This window comes from Rhopalosiphum maidis, chromosome 1 (assembly GCF_003676215.2).
Source record: "Rhopalosiphum maidis isolate BTI-1 chromosome 1, ASM367621v3, whole genome shotgun sequence".
Classification (NCBI taxonomy): domain Eukaryota; kingdom Metazoa; phylum Arthropoda; class Insecta; order Hemiptera; family Aphididae; genus Rhopalosiphum; species Rhopalosiphum maidis.
In genome coordinates this window covers 44,798,990-44,812,010 of record NC_040877.1, presented here as the reverse complement: position 1 = coordinate 44,812,010, position 13,021 = coordinate 44,798,990, and the positions used below count along the sequence as shown (strand labels likewise).

The 13,021-nt window shown below is 27.9% G+C and overlaps 1 protein-coding gene across 1 annotated transcript in view; it reads right to left on the bottom strand.

Annotated features, from left to right (window-relative positions):
• The window catches only part of LOC113548896 (bifunctional heparan sulfate N-deacetylase/N-sulfotransferase), a 61,129-nt gene continuing 48,108 nt past the window's right edge, over positions 1-13,021 (bottom strand). The window contains exons 6-16 of the mRNA XM_026949996.2: positions 11,848-11,974; positions 11,652-11,767; positions 10,575-10,760; positions 10,183-10,311; positions 6,720-6,902; positions 4,521-4,741; positions 4,327-4,453; positions 3,831-3,985; positions 1,888-2,064; positions 1,512-1,750; positions 1-241 (exon numbers count right to left, since the gene is read on the bottom strand). Coding sequence (XP_026805797.1) covers positions 1,522-1,750; positions 1,888-2,064; positions 3,831-3,985; positions 4,327-4,453; positions 4,521-4,741; positions 6,720-6,902; positions 10,183-10,311; positions 10,575-10,760; positions 11,652-11,767; positions 11,848-11,974 — 1,650 coding nt within the window. The 3' untranslated portion in view covers positions 1-241; positions 1,512-1,521. The remainder of the gene's footprint in view (positions 242-1,511; positions 1,751-1,887; positions 2,065-3,830; positions 3,986-4,326; positions 4,454-4,520; positions 4,742-6,719; positions 6,903-10,182; positions 10,312-10,574; positions 10,761-11,651; positions 11,768-11,847; positions 11,975-13,021) is intronic.

Below are 13,021 nucleotides of genomic sequence, written 5' to 3'. Positions count from 1 at the left end.
TATATAATATACGTACAGTAGAATCAACAAAAAGTAATGGTATTAAAAAAAAAAAAAACTTAAAATTTCATACCTTAAAATAACCTAATATATATAATATGGCATCATTTTTATTTTACAATTATTATTTTAAAAAAAAGTGTAATATAAATATCATGAATATGGCAAATTCATCATTTTTATTTCTTCGTGGTAGAATATACACCAGCTAACAATCGCTGGTATTTCTTTTTTCTACCACCTGTGAACAAAAAAAATATTAACATGTGTTAGTTATTAAGTATTATAATAATAGCAGAATAAAAATTAAGTATGAAGCCAATTACATTTTTTTCGTAGGAGAAAGACACTTAAATCGAATTTGTCTGCAGTTTTCCAATAGATTATTATAACTGATAAATTGCAGGAAATTATATAAAATTAACACCTAAGTCAACAACAATTTGATTGAAATATTTTTTTTATTTTTTGACCGAAAAAATTTGATATAATTTCCTGCAATGTATCACTTATAATAATCCATTGGAAAACTTAATTTAAGTGTCTTTTTTCCACCCCAAGTCGCACATTAGTACTCCCTGGTATTATTTTAACTAAAATAGATAAATATGGACACTGGACAATATATCTTATAAATTATAATAATTGGTTGATGAGGCTTTTCTGACATCTATGTTTATATTTTTGTATATTATTATGATATAATTAATAGAATATTATATAATAACTAGTATTGGACGAAATAATATTACACAAACACGTCGGATATCAATGATTATATAATATGAAATAGCGACTCGTATCACACGCCTAAACTACGGAAAACCGATTTAAGTTTGTTAATTTTTTATCAATTTTATAATAGTAATTGCCTTGTTTACTTTTTAGTAGTATTTTTTTTTTTTTTTATTTTAAATTAAATTGATGACTGGGCCTCACTGAGAATACTTGTATGATAGTTTATCGATATAAATTATGCTTGTTTAATATCAAATCGGTTAAAATGGCTCATGACTTTACTAGTTTAGTTATTAGTAGACAAGATAACATTATTTTTATTATTTATTAATTGTTTAATTATTTTCAACATGTTTGGATTCTGTAGTATGGTTGTGAATTTGTGATGCACTTTATATTTATTAGATATATTATACATAGTGAAAATTATAAAATAAAAATGAAGTATTGAAGATATTGACAATCTAAACGCAGCGAATGAGACGAAAAAAAATCAGCTCCTCTTAGATACTAAATTTTATGGAAGAATATATTTTTTTGAAGAAAGATTTAGATTTAGTGTATTTTATAATATATACATCTATAAGAGTTAAAACATATTCTCTATGTTTTTACACCCTTAAATTTAAAGTCGATTTTAAATTAGTTGAGAAATTTTAATTCAGCGACTTCTATGATAGCAATTTAATTTGATCTATTTCATTTAAATATAGATTTAAATTAGTTATTATATAGTCCAGGACCTAAAATATCATAAATACCAAAATACGTACGAAGCAAATGTCAGGTGGATGAATAGCTCAGGTCGTCTTTGAGCCACTGTGGAATGGTGGTGTGTTCTAACTTGCGTAACAGTTTTACCAACGCTGTATTGTATGGCATATAATATTCTCGAAGGTACTTGTATGACTCCGCGTCCATGGTAGCATACTGCCGGCCTTTACCCTTGCCCAAGCACTTATTACCACCCCCTTCCAAAACCTTACAGAAGAATCCTTTTTTGGCATCATACCTATAACAACATGCAAGGAAACCGTTAGATTTAATTTGGAAAAGGTATGTTCAAAGAGCCATCCTAAGCCATATTTTATAGATGTATCATGTATCATATAAAATTATATAAGTAAATTATATTATATTTATCGGCACCTGATGTGAGAAGAATAATCGAACGGTGGCGTGATTTTCAAGAACTTCTGAAACTGGTCCAACACGTCTACGGGATTGGACTTGAGCTGATCTCCGTCAATTATGTGCAAATTATTGTGATGGAAATAGTCCAGCCACCGTTCGATGTGCAACGCATATTTTCCAGGGTTCAAGCATCTAAAATCGGTATAAAAAATTTAATATTAAATTAAGGACTATAAAACCAAAAATAATTTTCCTTATAAATATTTTATACTTATTTATATATATTTGTATGAAACATAATAAAATGATAACAAACTATTGGTATCACTAAAAACGTTTAGTTATGCCCAGTTATGGGCATTTGAAAAATAAGCGTAACGTCATAATTTTGCTACTGTTAACTACTATGTACACGCTTTTACGTGAATATTACGACTCTCGGTATTTAAACGCTTATAACTCAGCTAATACTTAATTTATTATAGACCTTTATAATAATTTAAGGTAGAACTAAATTTTTTAATTCAATATTATTAAATTTTACAATAGAATCGTTAAATAGTTCATTTATAAACAATACAGTTGTAAACATGAAATTGTTACAAAGGTCTTTTATTAGCGATTTCCAACCTTTTTAGTTGTGCTCACTACCGATTATGTAAAACAATCTTTGAAACCCATTAATAGCGTACCTATATAGTATATAAGACAATTGTTTATTAAGAAGGCAATTTATTGAGCTAAATTATGGGTTCCTTGTATACTGGTGTGAGCCTATGGCCTTTTACCCATAGTGTCACCCTATTGTTAAGCCACTATTATAGAAGGGGTACAAAATAATATGAGAATAAGAAAAGATATGGCTATTTTGTCAGGAAATAAAGCAAAAACTAATGGTATATAATTTTGGTCTTAAAACTATGAATAGTACCTAAATAATTTCAGAAAATATTTTAGTTTTTTAAGAATACTGTCTAATAATATTTTTTTGTTAGAACAGAGAAATTTAAAAATTTTTTTACAAGTAAATATTATTATATGGGTGTCTTGATCATTTTATAAAACAAATTGTTCAAAGTGGTTGTTTTAATATTCATTACATTTATAGTATCATGAACTTCGTCAATACTTTTAAATAGAGACAGCAACATATGTACGCATATCATAAACATTCTGTCTAAAATAATTAAGATCAGTTGTATTTAATTATGATCATTTTTAGCTTTTTGAGTTTTTCAGTTCCAAAATCGTGTACTCAAGTAGAAGTTTTGTAGTGTAGAATATTACCTGAATTTTTTGTACGAGTTTACATTTGACCCTTTAGAGGACATAATACTCGCATGTGTTATATCTGTCTAATTGCATAAATATACTTTAAGTTTTAACATACTAAATTCAGGAGTTCCAGTTTTGTTTTGTTAGACCTAACCTATTATCAAACTTTTAAGTTATTATTAATTTAAGAAATTTTAAACAAATTATAAACATTTTAATATTTTACATAATCACAACTTACTAAAAAATTAATATATTGAAAAAGCCACTGAAAGAACACAGATAATGTTCTTATCTTTAAGTTTGATAATAGGTTAATCAACTTTAAGTAAACAACACAAAAATAGAACTACTGAACCTTAAAATTGACATTTTATATTATTTTAGTAAGAGACAACACATAGATGTATGATTTACTTTTAACAGTTATTATTTATCAAGTATAATATATTATGTAAAGATGGATAGAAAAGTTTAAATTTTATATGCAGTTATTTAGTTATATAAAACTAAACTTATTAGGGACTCTAATTTATTTAAAGTTCATAAAATGGCTTTCCTTTGCAAGAACCTATAGAATTTATTTAGTTTCATAAAGTTCATAAAGATATATTTTTCTCTATGAAATGGATTTCAAACTATTAAAAACTTTTAAAAATAAGTAAAATTATTAATTGCAATACCTATTACGAAAGTCCCTCAATGTTTTGGGTACAACAGATTCGTTGGCTGTTATGACTTGGTGAAATGAATACTTGAGCGTGTTTGGATCACCGTGGGCTTTGGCATGTTGGTACCAGCTGTATGCTCTTTTGGCTGGAGAGATTAATATGGTTACCTATATACACAGAAATTTGAAGTTCATATCAAAGTTCATACAACAAATGCACAATACAAATAGGACTGGATCAAATCATTTGTAAGCTGTAACCACTTGAATAACTAATATCCCAAATTTGGTTCAAAGGTGGTTTTTGTAGGAAAAATATTGACATTTAAACATTAAAATGTATTGAACATAATATAACAAATATAATCCATGTTGTCAATTTTTTTTTACAGTATTATAATTTATTTGCAGTTGAACAGCTATGTACCTATATTTAACATTAGTAGGACCTGAGCACTGCTTTTAGTACCTAATGATTAATCCAGCCCTGAATACAAAACTATACGTACAAGTTTAACATTGGGCAATAGTGCTTGTACACGTTTAGGCACAATATCTGAATCAAAATAGGTGGCGGATTTTTCAAATACAATCTTGTTATCCACAGAGTCATTTGAAGGGAAAAATTGCATGTACCTATAAAAAAATAAATGTATTAAATACAATACAGTGGTTATTAGTTGTCATATAAGATGTCACTAACCAATCCAATCCCTTATAATAGTTGCGACCGTTGAAGAATTGGATTTCTTCGAATGTTTCTTTGCTGGGAATGTTTGCTGATATGTTTGGGTGCATTGACAAAAATGTGTACAATGCTGTGGTGCCAGTCTTCTGAGGTCCAATTACTAGAAACTTGGGAAGATGCTGGCAAGATTTTTTGTAAGACCAGATCTTAAGATGACGTTGGTCCAAGCAAGGATTCTAAATAAGCATTAAAGTATGTATAATAACCATTAATATTAATTACTATTTGAATACACTATTGTATAATTGTACATATAACTAATTAAACATTAGATAGGTATTCCAATACGCAATAATACATTCTATCGGCAGACATTCTTTCATAACCTGTATTCAGTTTTGAAAAATTCAAAATTTGGATAAGCATATAATTTTCAATTCCATGCATTAAAAATAAAAAATCATTAATCAATTTTTTGTGATGTCTAATAGAAAATAAAAGATAAAAATGTATTTTACTTGATAATCATTGATTGTAAAAGTGACAAATTAAATGTATTATTATTATAATTTTTTTTTTACTAATTTGTAATTAGTATAATATACCCATCTAATATTTTTACTATTTATTTTGAGTTATAAATAATATTATAATATGGGAGAACTGAACAATCTGATAACATTTTAAATTGTAATGATGAAAATGTACACAGTAACATAATAACACAAGGTTAGTGGTTTAATATCACACATATATCCCGGCAGTCAGAAAATAGTATTTTTTTTTTTATTATTCGTATTTAAGGTATTTTATTTAAATAACATACAAGTTAAGAATATAAATATATTTTTATACCTAGTAAATTCATAGTTCTAGAACTGTTTATTTTGCTAATATTATACTAATTTTGAATAATTTTTTTATCACTAAATTAACAAAAAAAAAAAAAATTATTTTATATCAGAAAAAATACCCAGTGAAAAGTAAAATTGATAATTAAATATATTTATATAAATTTAAATATCTTATTATTATCAAGGCTTCAATGGCAAATATTTAAGTCTAAAGAAAAAATGATTTATTTATTAATTTATTTGCATAAACGCCTATGTGGGCTCAAGTACAGTAAGTAATATCTCTTACCATAACATTAATAGAATATAAAATCATTAACACATGATGCAATATCTGAATTACAGAATAAATAGAAAGTTAAGTTTAATTAGGATAAATGAAATATAAATATATGAAAAGGACCTAGATACTTGAGAACAGTAGTATGATACTTTATGAGTTACATTAAATATGTGAATTATATATGATGATTACAAATTTATTTACAGTTTTTTTTTTTATCTAAGTCTTTTATTTGTGATAAATTTAAAAATATTAATATTATTGTTTTAATTGAGAGCTTTTTTTAGTGTAGATAATTTGTCGAGAAGATGACGTAAAAATTTAATATTTCAAACAGCGATTATGATGATTATGAGTAATTACATGATTATGTGTTTGTCTGTAAGAGAAGTTGTGCAATGTCATACAAATAAAGGATTTATTTTGCCAAATAAAAATAAATTAGAAGATTTTATATTTATAGATTCCGATAAAAAAAAATATACCATCAATATACAATAATACAGATTCGGATGAAGTTATTGAATAATTAAAAATAAATTCTTTAATTAATTTAAATAATCCTTTTAAATTGTTAGAATTAATGGATTGTATTTAAATATGAAATTATAATAATGCATTTGTTATTTTATGATTTAAGCCCAAATGTATAAACAATTATTGTTGATACAGAAGTACTTTTAATTACTTTAAAATGAAAAGAAGATAAAGTTATTATAGGCTGTTCAGATATAAATTTTCTCAGGCTGAAAAGTATCATTAATCAGTCTCTTAACATACACAAATAGCAAAACGTAGTGCAAAAATTAAAAATTGACAATAAAAAAATATTTGTTTTCTTATTGATAATAACGTATTTTAGCATGTAATAAAAATAAATTACACATCATTATTGTTATCAAAATATCATACTTTTAAAAGATAATTGAATTGAGAGTACGTTAACAGAACAAATATATGAAATAATAATCAGTCTTATATATTATGTCTATCAAATGGACAACATGCACATACATTTGAATACATAATAAACATGTCAATATATGGATATAAATAATTATATGGTAATAAACTTACACCCCACACTGGATCAATTTCTTCTGGATACATCTTAAAATATTTGTCTGCTAGTTCCAGAGGTCCAGATGACACCAATTTCAAATTTGTCCAGCATCTGATGAACTGAAATACTGACTCGAAGGTGTATAATGCTAATCGGTCACTGCCATAATTGGACATGTGGCTCATGAATACATTGATCTAGAAATCAAGATTGTTGACATTACACTATTATTGTTATTATAATTTTCTGCATCGTATGTAAATTAGGTTTAACAAAATTCACAAGTTAATAGGTATTTTGATGAAATAAAAGTTGGTTAACATTTTGATAATATCAAATTATTTATTTATTTATATTAGAAACCTATTATGTTGAATTCGAATATTTAATAATAAGTAAACCATATAAAGCAATATAATTACATACATTAAAATCAAATCATTTTAAATTTCATCCTCACATGAACCTCACTAGTGCTGTTTATTTTAACTTCAAAAATCTAAAATTTTGAAAAAAAAAGAATTAAATTCAGCATAAAAATGTCTAAAGATCATACTATGAAGAAATGTAATCTTATTTTATTTTAAATTAATGAACTGTAATTGAAAACTTTTTCCAGAATTTGAATTAAATAACATTAAATTTATTTAAATTTGTTAAAACAATTCTCTATAAAATTTATAAAGTGAATTTTATTTTGTAATTTAGTTATTGTTATAGTCAACAAACTTAACAAATTTTATACTAATTACTAATACATTTCTTGCTAAACCATAAGATTTAAATTTAATAATTTATGAAATTTCGCTAATAATAATAATAATAATAATAATTAGAAAAAAGTGTAACAATAGTTGATAATCTTATTATGTCGGCGTTTACATTGAAATAAAGATGGGCTTAGTTATAAATTTGAAATAAATTGGACCTTCTTGCAGAAATAACCATTTTAAGGGATGATGCTTGTATAAAATATATGTAATACAGTATATTATTTTACACAAATGTCAATAATTATCATAAATTATGATAACAAGTTCGTTTATCTCGCTCTAAATTTAAAGTGAAATATATTTTTTTTTACTCGTATGTTAGTGCACGCAGTACCTAATTATAACATACTAACTTCACTGTTGCACTGTGAGTCATTGTAGCCTATTTCAAGTTGTTTCATCAGCCCCATGTAGCATTTAATCTCTACTTTAAGTAAGCTGTTAAGCTCGTACTATAATATTATAAATTACAAAGTCATTAATACTGATCGAAACTATATTATTATAAATTATTTTCGCCAATCAACTCATCCATTCTCTTTTTTTCCATTAAATTCTCAAACATCAACAAGTTTGGTTGCATTTCTTACTTTCAAGGAATAATATTAACAAATATTTTTGTTTTGCCACTAATTCAATATGGATTTGAGCTCTTCTAAAGCTACTGCTTTTCAACCTGTTACCCACTCTCATTCTACGGCGTAAACTAAAATAAATCAAACACTTACCTCTTCTCCTACTCTTCTTTCAGTTGTCGACTTCTATAACACAATAGCTGTATTTGAAAAATTTAAAAAAAGACACTCGAGCAATGCAAATTACTATATCAAACCCAAAATGTCAAATTTGTTGAACTTAAAGATAGTATGAGGAGTAAATTTAAAAATAAAAAAGAAGTTCTTCGCAATAATATCGCTGACCTCAATAAGCGTATCCAAACCCTGGAATCTATTAGCAGCTAGTTCTTACCTTATGTTTACAACCGACATTGTTCCATATCTTCTAAGAGATATCTGAAGAGGAAAAATCATCCCGTAACGTAATTATTCGTGGTATCCTAGAATCATCTTTTACTGTTTTAGCTGATAGAATTATTAATAATAAATTGAAAATATCTGAAGCCATCCAACCTTATTTTCCTACTCTCCTCATAAGCATTAAAGCTACTAGGCTAGGAAAACGCAGCGAAAGAGGTCTTTGGCTTTTTAAAGATTTTCTCACTTCCAAAGAGAAAGCTCTCAACTTATTACGGAAAATAATAAATGATCTTCCGAAAACCAATGCAGTACGCTCCATCTCTGTCACCCGCGACATAAACACAAAATACTTTTAATTCTAAATCAAATATTTTTTACCAGAATGTACGTGAGCTTTAAAACTTGGTTAATGCTAGATGTTCTCTTCCCATTTTCTATATCTATAATATTATAATTCTTACTAAAGCTCTGCTATCGCCTGATGTAGAGAACGGTAAACTTAGTCTCTTTGGTTTCCGAGTTAATAGACTTGACAGAAATCCTAACAACAGTTTCTTTTTCCATGGAGGAAGTAAGTTCTTATTACTATCAAATCTTCGCTAAAATCACATAATCTTGAACGTAGAGAAAGTTATTGTTTTATTACCCCTTTTCTATCCCCTTTACTTTTAATATTTTCAACTTAGCAGCTTTAGGAAGCAATTTTTCAAAGTTCGTGGCGCCTCCCCTGACCAGCAATTATATTTTCAGGAGTACCTCAAGAGGAATATATTAGTTCACTTCTATTTATTCTCTTTAAAAACAAGTATTCTTGTTTTTTGATGATATCAAAATGTATTTTAAAATAACTTTTCACTTGGACTGCCCTTAATTACAATCTGATCTCAAATCTTTCTGTGTGTGTGTGTGTGCGTGGACCCAATGAGTAGGTCTAAACCTTAACCTATACTCTGTCCAGCGAGAAAACGCACCGAAGACCGACCAAAATTAATTACGGTTAGACAGTTATTAGTTAGACAAAGTATATGTAATAAGTGCCATGTTATGACTTTTAGCAGGAAGTTTTTTCTTCTAATTTTTCCATACTTTTTTAATAGCTTTCTACTTATATGCGTATTTGGTGTCGAAGATCTAGGGTTCTACTTAATCCTCACTATTTTTTTTATCACCATTAATAACAGTTGGTAGAGTCTTAAAGGTACTGGGCTTTATAAAGCGAAACACTAGATATTGTACATCCATTCCTTGACTTCATTTCCTTTACTTTTCTTTGGTCCACTCTATCTTCTATTTTAGAAAACGATATAGTTGTATGGTATTCATATTTAGCAAGGAGCCAGCTTTGTATTGAAGGAATTAAAAAAGTACTTGGTTAGATTTTAGTGACGTTATAAAAAAAGTTCTTACTAATTTAAAAAATTGTATGTAATAAATTATTAAAAAAAAATTATTAAGTGATAATATAAACACTTTAATTTGTTATAAACATATTGTGAAGGGGGAGGAAGATATTTAATTAGTTTTAGAGTCTTACCTCTAGCTTCCTTCTACAATTTCACTTATGATTTATACAATTATAAAATTGTAATGCCGATAATAAGGATACCAGGGATTTTTTCAAACCTTGAAATCTAAGAAATCCTAAGTCCAATGGAATCTGTTATAACAGCTACCTACATGAAAATGTCATCGTTGTGCTGTTGTTTTAATATTTTTATTACACTTACGGGGTTGTATACGATGGTTTGAAATAGTTCTCCGCCCATTATGGATTCGTCCAATTTTTTACGTCCTCCTGGGTATCGGTCCACATAGATAGTGTGCGTGAATAAGCCACAAGTCTGTCTAGGCAATACCTGAACACAAAATGGGAGCCATTAGTATTATTTATTTTATCTATATACGACAGAAAAATGTCTGTATACTATAATATTATACACGGGCTCAGAAGTCGAGTAAGCGTTTACGACGTCAAGTTAATATACAAACAAAATGTCAATGGGATATAAGGAAATATAATTATGATTTGTTCGTTATCAAAAAAAGTTTTAAAACACTAGAGCCGGGCCTATCTATAATAATAAAAATAAACTGCGCGTTAGATCTATTTGGCATTCACCTTGATGCCTCGATGAACAAATCCTCTCCTCAGCCTGGCAGGCCTTAGGTGCGGATATTCTTCGGTCGAAGTCACTCGAATTTTCCAAACCTTTTTCCAAACAGTATATAGCAGTTCATGTACCGGATAAACACCTGAATGGTGGGGCGCTACTGAGTAGCTGGAGTTAGTAGGTATTCCATGCGCCTGCAACACGATAATTATTTAATTAATTTATTTTACTTTGTTAGCTATAGTAAATAATAATTATACAATCAAATATAATAGTTGCTAATGCTAATAGCTATAATAATATTTTAGCTCAAGTTATTTCTTAGTTGAAGAATTCATTACAACGCGCAAAACTCACATCCACATAAATACGCCGATCTGACTCAAGAAGTTAACAGGGAAAGGTATTGTGAATAAATAAAATGAACACTTTTTTCGGTTCGAGACACAATTAATTATATAATATATGTCCTGGCACTATAAATATGGATAATCGGTACGATCGACGTCATAAGGGGCGACGGGATCGGGTATAAGCTCGATATAAACATGACTAAGACGTAAAAGTCATGTTACGGAGAAACACGAGATTGTTGACGAGCCGTGTTATTCTAGAACTGGGCTGCAATTTTATCGGTAAAAATTAAGTATTTCCTCACGAGGGGTCGAGAATCATGCAGATACAGCATATTCGTGTGAACGCGGAGAGCAAAGAGAACAAAAATTGAGTGTGACGACGGCGTCAAGTGTAAGGGGGAGGGGTAAGGGGTGGCGGCATATATCAAGGAACATAAATACATAATTCTCAGAAGTCATGTACATGGCAATAATATAGAAGAATACAACACAAATAATTAATCTAAAACAATTTAAAATAAATGGTTTAATCTGTGTTGAAAAATGGTAATTTTTAGTATGAAACACAGTGGTGATAAACTAATAAGTCTCCGTATCATCACAATATTTTCAAGAATATACATTCTTTTAAGAATTTAATAGTTTATTCAAATAATTAAATTTATAAATCATAAAAAAAATCACACACAACAATATTGTATGACAATAATATAGTCATTAACCACTCACCTCGGCAAACGCCTTGTTCAGCGACATCTCGTACTCCAGATGCGTTTCATTGTTGTACAGATGCGGTTGCATATGATTCCACATGTGGCAAAACCAGTTAAACTTATCTACATTCTCTATAAATGATAATTATTTTTATATATTACAGCAACATCTTAGAAAATGTATGGTATACATAAACAGGAGTGAAGCTCACCTAATATCGTATCATCTCCTTCGTTTTCCTCCCACGTGCCTCGATGAAAGTATTTTCCTGAGAAGCCCAAGTTGAATTTAAATCCAGGCACTAACTGGCGTATCCGATCCTGAGTATCGATCAAATCCTATTAAGAGAAAAATGAGCGAATTACAAAAACAGTATAAATAGGACAAATGTAAAATTTAAAAAAAAAATACTCCTAATTGTATAATGCACATTATCGTCGATCTCCTTATCAATAAATTCATATCCCATTTATTCTAAGAGTAAAATGATAAAATTTGTTCATAACAACAAGTGAAAAATAACACAAATTTTCTTTATGTCATTCAAAATAAATTTTTATTATTTATTCTATATAAAAATATAGACTTATGAAAATAAATTAGTGTCGTTTAAATTGATGTTGCTGAGAGAGCTCTCTCTAGTGAGTATTATTTTATATTATATTGTTTATATTTAAACAAATGTGATTTGGATAAATATAACAGTTAATCAATGGACAATGATTATTTTAAGTTGTAACTAATAATTCTTATTAAAATTTCATTAATTAATTTTTTTATCATTTATATTATTTATTATATAGCATATATAGTCTGTTCAAAATGAGATCGGTACAGGCTGTCAAATACTGCGCATGGGCGTGTTTTGTTTCAAGAGCGTCACATTATTTCAGTAACGACTGCCGATAAGTTCAAATAATTTAAAGTGTACAGTGAGTACGACGCACGCACACACATCTATTTAGTAGACCGAAAGCACGGGCGGCCGAAGCGTCCCGAGAGAACAAGACAAATAACAAAGAACAGCCAACACTTTTACTTCTTTTTCGCTTATCGTTTTTCTGACTTATTTTATTTTTACTGGGCTCCTAAAAGCATAATGTTGAGTATCCTATAATTTTCCCTGAGAATTAGGCTATCAAATACAAAAATAATTTTTCAAATCCAACTGTTAGTTCCAGAGATTAGCGAGTTTAAGCAGAAAATAAACTTCAGCTTTATTATATTATATAGTATAAATTTGAAAGTATACCTACTGTTTATAATTTTTTCAGTTATGTTTATTTATATCATATTATTGTTAAAAAGGTTTAAATAACGGAATAATATTAATAAAAAAAAATGTTACATTTGTCCCTGTATTGGGTACAGTATTTTTAATAACA